Source organism: Schistocerca cancellata, chromosome 2 (assembly GCF_023864275.1).
Source record: "Schistocerca cancellata isolate TAMUIC-IGC-003103 chromosome 2, iqSchCanc2.1, whole genome shotgun sequence".
Lineage (NCBI taxonomy): Eukaryota > Metazoa > Arthropoda > Insecta > Orthoptera > Acrididae > Schistocerca > Schistocerca cancellata.
The window spans coordinates 1,149,483,353-1,149,500,078 of NC_064627.1; the positions used below are offsets into that span (position 1 = coordinate 1,149,483,353).

The window sequence follows — 16,726 nt, forward strand, 5'->3', positions numbered from 1 at the left end:
GGGATGGTAAAGTTTGTCAACACATATACAATCTTCATTTTGAGAATATAGTAAATTAAAAGTTTTTGTTGGTTCCTCCCATTTCTTTAACACCGCTTCAAGGCTTGCTGACCAAACCTCTCCTGATCATTCAATTTCTATATAAAAATATAGGAGTAGCTGCATCAGCAGTTGTAACCATGCTTTGCACTCTGCATGCATTGCGGTATTTCTTTTGAACTATTTTACCATGTTGCTGATCACGCATGCGCAGCGGCGAGACGAGGTATGTTGTCTGTTGCGTACATGAGCATTGCAGTATAATTGTTAGGAGAATATTTTAAAATTCACAATCAGATACGAAAGGATTCATATTTCATGATTTGTAGCAAGAGTAATCAATTTCTGTTTCTGTTCTGTATCAGAAAACCGACATGTCCGATAGTAGGAGGTTCCAGAAAAACGGCTGCATATCAAATTTTATGATAACGATATTAATGTTTCAGTAGATTTCCTTGCAATTTTAGCGAAAAGTATAGATAACGACGATATTGTCAGATGCCGAGCTTTTCACATCTCCGTAGGTCTTTCACCAGACTAATGATAATTGGTCCTATAATTTGATAGCTAAAACTAACAACTTTCAAATCTCCCGAACTCTTCTTACAAAACTACAGCAAAATAATTGATGAAAGGCTTCAAAACATCTCTGACTCGATTTCACTAGAACGGCAAGCAGGGTCTGTAGTAAGGAAGATTTTCTATCGACGATTTTTTCACTCTGAAACAAATTATACAGAAAAGACGAGAATTCAGTTTGGGGACACATTTATGGACACAGTAAAGCTATGATCAATGGAGAAAAGCCGATTCCCCATACACCTGATAAAAGTATTCCAAGGTTTACACAAAAACACCAAAATAAGAATAGACACTGGCAATGTTCTGATGTCAGAAATGGAGATAAACCAGGGGGTAAGGCGAGGCTGTAGTGTGTCACCAACATTGTTCAACATCTACCTCGACAACCTGGTCAGGGAATGGATGATGGACAGAATAGTTTAAGGTATAAGAATTAGGACAGGCAAATTTCTAAATACAATGCATTTAGAAAACGACCAGGTAATTATACAGAACAATGAAGAATAACTACAGATCAAACAATATCAGCCTAAATTACAATCTAGAAATATCAAAAATAAAAATAAAAAATGGCATTTTTAGGTAAGTACTCAATAAGGACTAAGACAGTCATCAATAACATGATAATAGAACAGGTCTTCCATTTTCAGTATCTAGAGCTGTATCATTGCGTGGAATATTCTAGATTTTCTTACGCATTAAATAAGAATAACAATCTCGATCTTCTGGCAATTACCTTCGTCGTCTTTGTCAGGAGCGACTGATTGTTGTGACCGCTTCCGTGGCCTGCCTTTGGTCAACCAGTGCCCTCGCTACCTCTTGGTGGAGCACAGAAGCCTATTTTTGATGCGGATGCACTAGAGGTAAATTCGCTGCGTTCCTCACGTTCCAATAGGAGCGGCGGTTCCACTAGCGTCCTCCATGGCAGACACAGTTAAAATTTTGGTCAGCATGACGTCACCACGAGGTAGGACACCCAGTCACATTCAGTTTATTGCTTCTAAAAGGCTACCATAGCAGCCATCAACGATTGTTTGTTACTCCCTACTAAAATGAAGACAACAATCGGAAGTTCCGGTTTTTAGTCTCATTTGACACGGCAAGAAGATAGTGAATATTTAATTGTTTCAAAATCATTTCCACCACGCTAATTACATTCCATACTTCAAATCATCAGTTAATTCAAGTTTTCACCCTTATCGATCGGAATCTTCGGGAGGTATTTATCTGTATGAAACAGGGAATTCTGCCGAACGTATCTAGAAGAAGGAAAGGCCGCATCGGGCAAATCATGGCATGTTCGGCAGAACTGACACCAATCGTATCTATAATTCTGTAGGCGCTACGACTGTTTAATGAAAAAATTTCAATTCAGATGTTAAGCCAATGCACGAAGTCCTACGAGAATCAGAAAGATACGAGTAGGGGGATAATTGATGGGGCTCGTCGCGGCGAGGTGAGTGGCAAGTTGCGAATTTGCGCCTGAACGGACGCATAGCCAGTCCCATAGTGCTCAGAGCCACTTGAACCATTTGAATACGCATACATGTGAAAACTGACATTAGACGCTGTACTTTAAATATATTACTTTAAAATCGAAAATAGGAGGAAAATTCAGTTGAGATAACGAATAACTTCTAGCAATACGTATCTCAGATACTTGTACAGCACTATGTAGTCTTCCTGTACCAGCAAATCACTATTCAGGTCATGGAAAATTCCAGGTTCTGCCTCACGATTTTCTCCGCTCCTCTTCGACCGCCGTTAACTAAGTCATCGCATCTATTTTACGCGCGTCCGTTGTCACAAAGAAACTGTGTGGTTTGCGAGCTAAATACAAATGTGTGAGGACGGCCTTAGGTTTAGTATGTGGTGTCACCGCCAGACACCACACTTGCTAGGTGGTAGCTTTTAAATCGGCCGCGGTCCGCTAGTATACGACGGACCCGCGTGTCGCCACTGTCAGTAATTGCAGACCGAGCGCCACCACACGGCAGGTCTAGTGAGACGTACGAGCACTCGCCCCAGTTGTACAGCCGACGTTGCTAGCCATGGTTCACTGAGAATTACGCTCTCAATTGCCGAGACGATAGTTAGCATAGCCTTCAGCTACATTTGCTACGACCTAGCAAGGCGCCATTACCAGTACAGATATTGAGATTCTATTAATGTATCATCAAGAGCGATGTTCTACAAATGTGGATTAAAGTTAAGTATTCCAGAAGCTACGTACTTTTCTTTATAGCATTCATTACGTATCCTGTTTCAGACCTCACGCCAGCCTGCGGGAGTTTAAGCGCGTGCCTTTCGGCTTCCTCTCATTGTGTCTAGGCTGTCTTGTCTAGACACAACGTAGTACCCACGCGTTCTGAAGCCCCCCCCCCCCCCCCCTCAGATGACAGGTTAGCAAGGTTTTCTTTTACTAGCGTGTTGCTCCGTTGAAAGTAGTAGCTGTCAAGTTGATGTCTTGAAAGGACGACTTAGCTTATTAGCTTATCCATTTTCAGCTTATCTTATCGCAGTGGGTTGTTCATTAACATACGAATTAAGTGACTCCATGATTCTGACATGCTTTGCTTGCTGCCGTGCTTCACTTTTTAGCGTCATACCAAGAAAATGGCAAGCTTTGACATTATCGAAAAATTCGACTGTTGTAAATAGTGGTTTCTATCAAACACTACTTACTGATAAACTGTGGGCGTTCGTCCAGAACGTTCTAGGAGCCATCACCAAACTAAACACTACACAGTTGTATCTTGCTTGGAGCGACCAAATCTCTGGACGTTGCGCGACGCATCTTCCCAGGTACAGGCGATTAAAAACGAAGAGTGAGAAACACGTGGCAATTATGCTGACAGCCGGCCGCGGTGGCCAAGCGGTTGTAGGCGCCTCAGTCCGGAACCGCGCGACTGCTACGGTCGCAGGTTTGAATCCTTCCTCGGGCATAGATGTGTTTGATGTCCTTACGTTAGTTAGGTTTAAGTAGTTCTAAGTTCTAGAGGACTGATGACCTCAGATGTTGGGTCCCCTAGTACTCAGAGCCATTTGAACCAATTATGCTGAAAGGACGCCCTAGAAATTGGCAGTCACGATAAGCTGACTTCCTAACAAACCGGATATCAACTCGTCGCATATGAGATATCTTGATGAAAAATGTCTTATTTCAGCTGCACTACTTTGTGTGAATCGGTGACTAATTTGGTAATTTTGAAACTATGAATGCAAAGGTACGAACGAGATCAATTCTCAATCGCTCCACGGGTTTTCTTCCGCCACTTATCTCTTCTGTCACCTCTCATAATTAATCATACAAGTGAAAAATATCATGTTGCACGTGAAAAATATCATGTTGCCACGTGGTTCGGAGTCCACAAAATTAAGGGAAGTTCGGTCAAGAATGTGCGTCGTCTACACGTGCGTGATGGCTAAGCTTCCATTGTTGGCTGCACTTGGAGGGTTACAGATAATTGGCTAGCCATTGTAGCAGTGCACAGTTGCATAAAGAGCAGACATTTACTATAGCTCCTTTTTTTGTTAGACTCTAAGGTGACATACGCAATTCGTACAGAAAGCGGTTTCAACCAGGCAGTCACTGTAGTTTAATTTCTTGTATTAGCTATTAAATCTACGTAGTATCCTCCCTTGTCAAAGCAGAAGCAACGGACTGTCATGTGTTGGGATCTAACTATGCACTTGTCATCTGGTGAACTTTCGACCAAGGGTACCCACGATTGCGGCAGTTCATCAGAAGTGCCTACTACCGGACAGCAACAGCATGGGAGATAGTAAAAGCATTTCGAGAAACATGCCTAATATTTACTCGGTGGAGGAGTTTCTTCCTTCTCGGGTAACGGCAAGACACAAAACTGCAGTCCAGATCATCTAGTGCAAAACACGGCTGGGGACAGTGGTCGAATGAAGGGAATCCAGTCAGGAAACTACGGGAGTACTCGAATTCAGTGCCGTCGGCGTGCAAGCGCATACGGCCGTTTATGACTTCTGACCGCTGCCGAATCTGTCGGCAGGTGACAGAAGGAGATGTCGTAGGGAAAAAAAAACTCGTCCTGCAAAAACTTATTCCGCAGACAAAATGGTTTTGCCCAGGGTGCGGATGTGATTTTGATGACGAATGGACAAAATGTGATAAACATGAAGAACGGCGACATAACAACTGTAGGACGCTATGGCTGTGAGCATTGCGTGCGAATTCTTGCCTGACTGAAAGCTTACTCTTACTCACTTCTGCGGGTTACAGCACGCAATTAACACTTTCATACCCTCGCTCGTATTATGTGCGTGCGTAAATATGCACTTACCTTTACAACGATTAATGTGTAGGAACTTGAATGACATATTATAATTTCTGATGTCACAGCAGAACCACACCGATCGTATTTAATAATATATCAAAAAAGCCAGTTTCGAGCGCAATACTTACGTATTTACTAACTGACAAACCCGGCATTTCCCGCGTATTCATTGAGCCTATTTTCTATTACAAACGGAAACAAAAAGATGAATTGTGCTTGTAGTGTAAATTTTAAAAAATTTCTTTCAATGTATTAGTGAAAATACCTTTGAAATTATGAAACAGCCGTACAAATAAATATGTATAATGCACAAATGTAAAAGTACAATATCACGGACAGTTTGTGTACGTTGGTCGCAGCTGCTTCGTGTCTACAACGCAAATTTGCACGTCTCTATGGCAACGCCTACGCAAAGCTGCACAGCTCGTTTTTGCCTGCAGCCGTTCGCTCTTCGCAATTGAAAACTGTCAAAATCGGTGCCACGAGTCAAAGATATTCCTCGAGTCGATTGTAGGAATGTGTTAGTAGTAAAGGGTACATGTGTTCAAACTCCCCGCATGATGCGACAATTTTTCACGCAATTAAATGTTTATGACGTCATATCTCTTGAATTATGTGTCGTACAATGATGTATTTGTGTAGGCACAGTCATCAGCAAATGTCAATACTGTATGCGAAATATGCTGCGAATAGCATTGGTAGCAAAGAAATAATAAATTTAAACGTCATACATGATGCGGCTGTTTTTCATGCATTTTACTATTTGTTTCGTCATATCTCCTGATTTATGTGTTATATAACTATATCATTTTGTGGCTACATTGAGCAGTATATGTGGATGTTGTTGTTGTTGTGGTCTTCAGTCCTGAGACTGGTTTGATGCAGCTCTCCATGCTACTCAATCCTGTGCAAGCTTCTTCATCTCCCAGTACCTACTGCAACCTATATCCTTCTGAATCTGCTTAGTGTATTCATCTCTTCATCTCCCTCTACGATTTTTATCCTCTACGCTGCCCTCCAATACTAAACTAGTGATCCCTTGATGGCTCAGAACATGTCCTACCAACCGATCCCTTCTTCTAGTCAAGTTGTATCACAAACTCCTCTTCTCCTTAATCCTATTCAACACTTCCTCATTAGTTATGTGATCTACCCATTTAATCTTCAGCATTATTCTGCAGCACCACATTTCGAAAGATTCTATTCTCTTCTTGTCGGCCGGCCGCGGTGGTCTAGCGCTTCTAGGCGCGCAGTCCGGAACCGCGCGGCTGCTACGGTCTCAGGTTCGAATCCTGCCTCGGGCATAGATGTGTGTGATGTCCTTAGGTTAGTTAGGTTTAAGTAGTTCTAAGTTCTAGGGGACTGATGACCACAGATGTTAAGTCCCGTAGTGCTCCGAGCCATTTTCTCTTCTTGTCGAAACTATTTATTGTCCATGTTTCACTTCCATACATGGCTACACTCCAAACAAATACTTTCAGAAACGACTTCCAGGCACTTAAATCTACGCTCGATGTTAACAAAATTCTCTTCTTCAGAAACGCCTTCCTTGCCATTGCCAGTCTACATTTTATATCTTCTCTACTTCGACCATCATCAGTTATTTTGCTCCCCAAATAGCAAAACTCCTTTACTACTTTAAGTGTCTCATTTCCTAATCTAATTTCCTCTGCATCACCTGACTTAATTTGACTACATTCCATTATCCTCGTTTTGCTTTTGTTGATGTTCATCTTGTATCCTCATTTCAAGACACTATCCATTCCGTTCCACTGCTCTTCCAAGTCCTTTGCTGTCTCTGACAGAATAACAATGTCATCGGCGAACCGCAAAGTTTTTATTTCTTCTCCAGGGATTTTAATTCCTACTTCGAATTTTTCTTTTGTTTCCTTCACTGCTTGCTCAATATACAGATTGAATAACATCGGGGAGAGGCTACAACCCTGTCTCACTCCCTTCCCAACCACTGCTTCCCTTTCATGTCCCTCGACTCTTACAACTGCCATCTGGTTTCTGTGGATACTGTCTGCAAAATGTGTAACGAACAGAATTAGTAGCAAATAACTGGTAAATTTAACCTCCATACATAATGCGGCAGTGTTTGACGCTTCTCATTGTTTATGACATCATATGTCCTGAACTGTGAGTGGTACCAGGATATAATTCTGTAGGTAGATTAGCGGCGTAAATGGATACTGTCTGCGAAATGCACTGCGAATAGAGTTAGTGGCACAAAAGCAATAAATTTAAACGTCATGCATGATGCGCAGTTTTTCACGCACCTCGTTGTTAATGATGGTATTGTAACTCCTGAACTATGGTAAGTAGGTGGTTCTTATCCTCAAAGTGATTGTTGCCTGATGGCAGGGGAAATGTGTATCGAGTTTGGTTGAAATAGGTCCAGTGGTTTAGGAGGAGATGTGGAAAATACACACACATACATATACCCATTTTCATAATATTTTTGGATTAATTCTGGTGACCGGTTTCCGTCTAAGCGATTATCTTCAGACGAGAAGTTGAAATGTGTAACAAAATGGGCCATGTGTGATACAGCTATTTGCCTTATAAACTTACGTACAATAAAATCATGTGTATACCCTTGATGACGTGTGCGACAAGTACAAGGCGCTGTTGTGCGTACCAGTCACCAATCTCTGACTAGCTTCTTAACGCATAGCGTTCACTAGTTGCAGTTATGCAGCAGCTGTATCATTCTGAAGCTTCAATAATTTCGTTGCGCTTCACGGTATCGTTAACCTGTCGTGTAGGTGCTTGACACCAAATCGGCAGCCGAGGTTTGAACAAACACGCGTCACGTACGGTCCTAACTGCCTCTGCGTCGTATCTAGCAGGTAGCGCGCAGTGGGCACTTCCTGCTGTCGCTCTGCACACCTCACTGCGCGTCCTTGGAGGACACCTGTACGCCGAAGCGGGAAGGAGCCGATTCACGAACTGGGAAGGTGGAACTGACGACAGAAAGCACTCGCGCGTAGCGTGTGTTTCTTTGTTAACGGCGCTTTGAGACATGTGAAGCTATTATAGGAAGAAATACGTATTAGAAGTGCCATCGAAAAATTAGGCCGGGCCTTGCCGGATCAGTCGTCGCAGTATTCAGCCGAACTGTTTTTGACAAACCGTGGAAAATCCTTATTACTGGTCATTAAAATTGAAACACCAGAAAGGATAGCAAGTAAAGGACGTTTACTTTGTTATAATTACGGTCTTGAATCACAGATATAGCTACTCACGTTACTTAGGTCTCCACGACTGTCATGCGAATGCACAATCGGTGGATTCAGGTGAGCCATACTCAGCATCACTATACAGGGTGAGGCCAGTCGAATCGTAACACCCCTTGTGTCTCCCCAACCGTAACAGATACAAAGATGCCGTTTGGACAGTGAATTGCAGGGACAGGGACTACTTGAATACATCACATTTCATGTTTGTGCTCTGTTTTATTACATAGCTATGAGGCCATCATTGGTTTCTTTAAATGGAACCCTATGTTAAATTTCAGCATAACATGATGGGCTTAAACAGACGGTTTCAAATATGTGTATATCATAATAATATACAAATGATTCCAGTTTTATCATAAAAAACATGCTTTTTTATTAACACTTTCGCCATCTACCATAGACGAATAATGTTAACAAAATCTACAACTGTCGCTACACGCGCTTTTAATCATTTGGCATGTGCAACATATGTAAAGGCGAAATAGGAGAGGGAAAGGAATTACTATGTGTCTGAACCAAAACAGTATATATAGTAAACTAAACGACAGTTCTGTCTAACATCCACAACAGTATCCTGGTCCCAACGAACGCTCCAGTCTGTTATATCCAGTTATCGGATGCTTTGGTGTTGTTTGCTTCATTGATTGCCACGACAATATTTTCGCGGCGCTGTAATCGAGAGCGACGTGATATTAACCATAAATGGACTCACTCGCGAAAATATTTTCGCAGCGAAGCTTTTTAAAATATTAAGCCTGTGTTCGGGAAACTAAAAACTGTGATAAGACACGACAAAGTAATTTTACTGTTTACAGAAAAGTAGACGCAACTACCTTTACTGCAAAACTAGATATACGGAAAAGTTGGTGTACCAGGGGATAGAGTAGTACGTAGATGGCTAGTTGAAATGTGTAGTAGAGTGAAATTGAAATCATAATGGCGAAAAAGCCACTCAGTAGATAGGAGTCGTAGAAGAAAAGGATGCTTGTTGAAGGTTCCATTTTATTATGCACTTTTAATGAGGCAGAAAGCTTATAACAGATTACGTATGCTCTTGTACTGATTTTAGAAAATTCATCTTGTGGACGAGAACTATATTGTGTGCAGGAAGACGCATCGGCAGTGTAGAAACAGAAAGAACACTTCTAGGAACACGTAGCTGGTTTCTCTCTTCGCTTTCATGGCACGCCTTAAGTACAAGGGGACATCAAAAAGTAAATTACGTGTTATTACGACAGGTAAAAAGGTGAAGATTCGCGTCGTGGCCCTGGTGGGCCAATGGGGTCCAAACGACCGCCGTGTCATCCTCTACCAATGGCGTCATCGGTCACCGCTCTCTCGGTCGTTGTCGGCTTCCTTGACCTTGGAATCGCTGTAAATCGGTCGAGTAGCTCTTGAGTTGGCCTTACGAGGCTGATTGCACCCTATCACCCTATACCAGTTCTTCCACCGAGGAAAAGTCCCTAGCAGTACTGGGAATCGAACCAAGATCGACTCCCCCTCCCCTCCCCTCCCCTCCCCCACCAGCACACTGAGCAATGGAGGCGGACTACTGCGATAGCCCAAGTAACAATGTGAATGCTGCGCTACACTTCAAAGTGACACAGACACATGACGCTGTTTACAAGTCACCAGTGTCACCAAGTGTTTGTAAACAACGGTCGGAACGTTCTACCAGCTGTTCAGTTCCTCGACCACGGTTGGTCACACAGCCATTAGAGAACCACCGTGTGAACGTCCTCGTCGTTGGAAAATCTCTTTCCCCCCAGATGTGTCATTAAAGTTTGCCGAAATGATGGAAATCGCGTGTTGCAAGGTCTCTGGGCTTCCTTATCAGCACCACGCACGCCTGTGCGGCCTAGGTCAATACACTGTTGGCACCATTTCACTACAGTTGGACGCGACATCGCATCTGGTCAATATACCGCCAGAATTTCACGGAGAATCTGTGTGCAATTTAGACGTTTTGCCCACAAGAACCGTACTGTCCTGCCTACTTGAACTTTGGAGTATATACCTAGTGCCGCGTCATTCCCCTCGCACTCTGGGACGCGCTTGTTACCCACACCGTAGCAGACCCGTGTCTGCAGTAAACACGTGGCGTGTTCTCTCTCTGACAATGCCCCACTCCTGTTGCGCACTGGTACTCTATCTAGTCCCCACTTAAAATTCTCACTGGACGCCACTGGATCGTTAACTGCTGCCAGTGCCAGTGCTAGTCTATTCACACTACAGGGAACGTGAACGTAACGTGTTGTCACTCATCGCAGTACAGTGAACGTGAAGCTGTGAGCCAGCGTCCGCCGCACAAAAATCAGGAATACATTTTGTCAGTTTTAAGGAATTAGCAAAGGAAGTACAGTTTATTAATAGCAGTAGGTAAGTTCATAACTAATGTTTTTTTTAAAAAAGGTCGTGGTACGTCCTACCCACGCCGTTATGGGAAACTGAAAGAAAAAAAATATACATACGATCGCCGCTTTACAATCACCTGTTGCTCTATCCTTTGTCTTTTTCTTTCTTTCTAATTTCCAAATAAAGTCAAAAAGCTTTCTTTCTCGACAGAGCAGACTGTTTCATTGTTGAAAAAATTTTCATTGTAAAACTCATTATCTATACTTTTATTTAGGCACTGTGTTTTTGGGATGGTGGTTGCCGCTGAACAACCGGTTTTCAGGTAATAGCGGTTTTTCCAACGCCAGTTTAACCGGACAGTTCAAACAGCACGAAATAACCGGTTTCTGAAATAAGCGATTTTCGGTTTTTTATTCCTACAATTTTGCTGCATAAACGTAGAACTCGAACAAGGACTAAAAATTTTTGACTCTCTCAATTTCAGGATAAATAGAGTCAAAATATTGAATTAAATAGGCAAATAAAAAAAAAGTTAATCCGTCCACCGTTCTCTGCTTTTCTCAAAAGGTGGTAAGCGATTGACTACTACAGAAACCACCAGTATCTCCGACCGATTTTAATTTTTTGAAACTTTGTTCAAAAATCACGTTCTAATCGCGGATCATGCCACTATCTGGACAGTAGGAGTAGTCAGGGTGAAAACTGAGGCAGAAGAATGTTCAAAAAAATGGTTCAAATGGCTCTGAGCACTATGGGACTCAACTTCTGAGGTCATTAGTCCCCTAGAACTTAGAATTAGTTAAACCTAACTAACCTAAGGACATCACACACATCCATGTCCGAGGCAGGATTCGAACCTGCGACCGTAGCGGTCTCGCGGTTCCAGACTGCAGCGCCAGAACCGCACGGCCACTTCGGCCGGCGCAGAAGAAAGTCTCTCGTGTTAATTTGTCCGTTCCAAAGTGTTAAAAAATGGCTCTGAGCACTATGGGACCTAACTTCTGACGTCACAGTCCCCTAGAACTTAGAACTACTTAAAACCTAACTAACCTAAGAACATCACACACACCCATGACCGAGGCAGCATTCGAACCTGCGACGTAGCGGTCGCGCGGTACGAGACTGTAGCGTCTAGAACCGCTCGGCCACTCCGGCCGGCCCAAAGCGTTAAAAGCAGATAAATGCACGTTATGTAGACACAGGCACCAGGTCAGCTGCACTCTATTTTTATTGTAAACTGTGAATGACCTGTTACGTTTTAAGTTTTTCCTTACATTATGTCGCAAGTTTGTTGCGGCTCCTCCCGCTTTTAATCTTTTGAGGAAAACGGAGCACTGTCCTTCAATGATACCGCATTCTGTAAAATACTTCCAGACCGCAATACAGCTGTGATGTCCGACGACGACAGAGAGGAACTACCATACAGACAACATCGGGAGAGACTTGCACACTGCACATGCACACGTGCCGTCTGTTACGCCACGGCGCATGATGAACGTATATTACTGGCTGAGCAATGCTGCACCAAATCTTATGCCACCTCTTTGTTGCTCGTTTCTGTCGGCATTGTTATTAAAATAGAACTGATCGCTTCTTCCATTTGCTATAAAATCGCAAAATTTCAAAACAATACAAATTTTATGAATAAAAATTACTCCTTCTTAAAAAAAAGATCCATTTACAAAAAAAATACCACTTTGTAGTTATTAGCAAAAAATGAAAGCACCTAGTTTAACCCTAGAGCAAACAAATACCGAAAAATACTGGTTATTCAGAGATAAAATAGCGGTGCTGCTTTTACCCGTTCGGTTTTTCCCATTCCTAATGTTTTACTTTTCTTTTGTCCAGGTACTGTAAAACCAAAATCGACAAAGCATTAAATCCTGATGCAACCTCCGTAATCTGCCACGAAAAATAGCAATGAATAAAACAAAGCTTAAGGAGACACAAAATGGTCTAATTTAACGTGAGTGTATGCGACGAAAATCACGCCGACTTGAGGATGTTAGAAGAGCTGCCACCGTCAATGTCAGTCAAAGCAACAAACACGTGTTTCCTGAAATCGCCAGTAGTGTCACTGGAAGCGGGGAAGTGTGAGCATCGCTCGCTCTGTGGCCGCCAGCAAGTACTTCCTTTGTAGATAGCGAGGCAACGTCTTAGCGTCTATGTATCAGACTGCGAGCTTCTGTGATACTGAAAATATACTCCTAGTTGCACCGTGCCAACCTCCCGTTGCTTCTGAGAACGTCTTCCGGTTTCCAGCAATCGGTCGAGGTCTGTGTGCTGCAACAGGCCTGCCTGGGCACAACAGCACTTGGGCAGCGCCCCTGCCTAGCGCTCCGAGCGCACACGCTATTCTCCCAAACTGGTGGCTGAATTTTCTTGGAGTTTCCACAGGTAACTTCAGCTCAGCACCGCACAGGCTTCATTTCACTAACATCGGATAACGAAAAACAGATATCAATATTTAATCTTTTATTCGAAACCGTTGTATTGTGCGTTTTCGTGTTTGAACATGCTAATCTACAAAGCTGCTAGATCATTTTTCATGGGTCGCCACAGGTAACTTAAGAATAGCTACGAGCACCGTACAGGCTTCATTTCATAAAAATAGTATCACGAAAAGAAAGATATCTTAATTCGAAATTTGGTCCATACTAATATTATAAATCGGAAAGTAACTATATTACGTTTTCACAACAAATCCACAAAGTCGATTTCGATGAAATTTGGTGGGGAGATAGCTTGAAACCTGTGGAAGAACATAGGCTGCTTTAGAAATTGTGTAGTACAAGAGGTTTACTGATTTCAAGAATATTACGCGAATTTGGTACAAATATTTACTATTTGGAAAAGCTGTTTGCTCTTTAACTTTTGATCTTTATGATGTTTGGTAAATGCTTTTATTGGTTGATACGTTTTACATGATAAGATTCAAAGTAATGAATGCAACGCCTGTACAGTCTCCGATGATTTTAATCCATACTTCACACTACTTGTTGATGTACACATATGGCTACTTCATTAGCACAGTGCACACACATGGGCGCTTCCTGCCCTGCGGCGACGTCGCTCGTGCTGACGCATCGTGTGTTGGGACAGTTTGGCAGGGGGCAGAGTGGGGGCGCACATCACGAGCTGTGCTGACCTCAACACGCAGAGACACGCGAGCAGCCGATGCTTTTGCACGTATAGTAGCTTACTTACTATCACACAAAACAGTGCAGCTACGGGTTAACAGCTAGTACTGCATTATTTTAAAATCGAAATGTGTACAAAATTGGAAACAAACACAGTTAATGTTAAATGCGTGTATTTCATACTTTTTCAGTTCTACTGACCGCATTAGCTTACACCGTAAACCCGATATAGTTTGGACGCCATGGTTACTTTGATCTCTCAGACACCAAAAGTTTTACAGCTCTCTGCTGGTTTTCAGTTCGATGTTCAGTATATTATGTTTGGTAGTAAAAGTCTCATCAGTATACACTAAATGGCCGAGTTTTTTGTGCAACAGTTGGCGAACGTGTTGCGACTTATAATTGTATACAAAAAATGTAGTAAAATGAGGGTGTGCGAGATCCACTATTTAACTGCAAAGCGAGGGTTTATTTCAAGTATACCATGTACGTTACTCGATTACTTCTCAAAACAGACCACCCATGAGTTTTTTTATCTGTCACCATATTACGATTTCTGAGATTATGTGCGTGCTTGCTCGGGGTTACTTTGATGAATGACCAGTGTTACCCCAGGATTAGAGATACACAATTTATTAAACAGAGTTAATGCCAATGACAGCATGGAAGTAACGAAAATGTACATTATGCATAGGGATACACAGGAAGGCTCATTTGTAATACTTAATGTATCTACAACTAAAAAACAAAAATGTCAGTCAAATAGTGCGCACATTGCAAACTGTTGTGGTTTAGACATTGATTCAGGTACAACATTTAACGTCAAATATTTCCAGAAACGACGAATGAAGTTTGTTTGAACACAAGTGGCAGATGTTGTCCCGATAAATGAAGAAAAGATAACCTTAAGCCGGCCGGTGTGGCCGTGCGGTTCTAGGCACTTCAGTCTGGAACCGCGTGACCGTTACGGTCGCAGGTTCGAATCCTGCCTCGGGCATGGACGTGTGTGATGTCCTTAGGTTAGTTAGGTTTAAGTAGTTCTAAGTTCCAGAGGACTGATGACCACAGATGTTAAGTCCCATAGCGCTCAGAGCCATTTGAACCATTTTGATAACCTTAATTCTAACTGAAGTGGATGTTTTGAAACGGGGATTTAGGTCTAAGCTGGATGAAATTGAAGGTATTATAAGTAGCTATATTTGCAGCTACTTGTGTGGTAGCCTATCTTAGTACCTTTCATTAAATTTGTAATTTTGATGATGGATCACACTGATTTATGTACCGTACTAGGTCATTTCTTTTATGGGGCTTAATAAAGCACTTAAGAAAACTTTGGATCAATGTATTTGTCTCTGGGCGGCCAACGTTTCTCTGTGTTTTTGAAATAATGAACACTAATGGAATGGTAGCTGACGGTTGTGGTGGAAGTATAGGCTGGACACTGTATCCCGAATTCCATGTTAAGTTTAACCACCTACATTTTTTCCATTACTTCCTCTGTATTTTAGAAAATATTTTGTGCTAATTAGTATGTAATCCTTCCGTACAGACGCCTGTGTTCATTGACATAAAAATCACAGAAGTTAAAAACAGTCCTGATAACCACACTTGAATCTGAAAAACGATCAAAGTGTACCCGGTTTACGGTACTTATTTAATTAAGTGATAAAGTTATTGCTCCGTAAGAAAAACAAAAAGTTGCAAATAAACACTACCGATAAATTTCTACTTAAAGAAGCAAGTTGCAACATTCGCTTCTTAGAAGTTGCCGCACTGCGTTGCAAACACGTTTTCCTACGTTCCCCGCTGGAGTAGCCTTCAGCTTACAGCCGCCTCATTCAGACACACGTGCTCGGAATGGCGCAGTGGTGGGGGCAGCCGCAGCGTCGAGAGTGAAAGGCCTGCCCTGCTGTGTCAGCCGCCGTCCCGGCTTTGCCACGACGAATTTCCTGCCCTCTGAAGAGTCCGCCTTGTTCACATGGAGACACGGAGGAAGCAGTCCCAGGCGGGTTGTCGCACGGCGCGCAGAGGCAGCGGAGGGGGAGCGGCGGCGGCGGCTTACCAGAAGGTGAGCACGGACAGCGGGTTGGCGGTGGCGCGCGGGTTCGGGTTGGACTTCCGCCTGGAGGCGTCCATGGCGGCTGCGCTGGGCTGGGCTGGGCTGGGCTGGGCTGCGTCCTGCGGCCGCCGGCTCACTCACTGGACTGCCGGCCGCGGACCTCCGCCAGATGAAGGCGCCAGATCCCCCCCCCCCCCCCCCCTCCGCCCCACTACCGCCGCAGAGCCATGACTTGCGGTGCGGCGCTTATCGCCTTCCGATACGTAACGCCGGCCTTCGACCGTCGCGAATTGATACTTGCTGCGGGTAACGCGGGCAGTCCGCCGTGAGATAACGAACATCTCAGCATTTGGCGGCGCCAGATGGATCAAAGGGCGTCGACACTCTGTTACTTCAGAGTGTGACGAGTTGAAGCCAAGCCATTGGTAACTGGTAATCAGAGTAACATTAACCATTTTTTTGAGCATACAATTTTGTGGCTGTGTCGCTCCACCAGATGTTCAATGAAGTCCAGTTTCACTTCGTCCATCCTTGCTAGGAGAGACGATATACAGGGTGGTCCATTGATAGTGACCGAGCCAAATATCTCACGAAATAAGCATCAAACGAAAAAACTACAAAGAACGAAACTCGTCTAGCTTGAAGGGGGAAACCAGATGGCGCTATGGTTGACCCGCTACATGGCGCTGCCATAGGTCAAACGGATATCAACTCCGTTTTTTTTAATAGGAACCCCCATTTCTTATTACATATTCCTGTACTACGTAAAGAAATATCAATGTTTCAGTTGGACCACTTTATTCGCTTTGTGATAGATGGCGCTGTAATAGTCACAAAAGTATACTTACGTGGTATCACGTAACATTCCGCCAGTGCGGACGGTATTTGCTTCGTGATACATTACCCGTGTTAAAATGGACCGTTTAGCAATTGCGGAAAAGGTCGATATTGTGTTAATGTATGGCTGTTGATCAAAATGCCCAACGGGCGTGTGCT

At 43.2% G+C, this 16,726-nt stretch overlaps 1 protein-coding gene across 1 annotated transcript in view; it reads right to left on the minus strand.

Moving 5' to 3' along the window:
* LOC126163185 (ATP-binding cassette sub-family C member 4-like) overlaps window positions 1-15,857 on the minus strand; it is a 173,701-nt gene extending 157,844 nt beyond the window's left edge. Inside the window, exon 1 of the mRNA XM_049920136.1 lies at window positions 15,734-15,857. Coding sequence (XP_049776093.1) covers window positions 15,734-15,807 — 74 coding nt within the window. The 5' untranslated portion in view covers window positions 15,808-15,857. The remainder of the gene's footprint in view (window positions 1-15,733) is intronic.
* Between the last annotated feature and the right edge of the window lie 869 nt (window positions 15,858-16,726).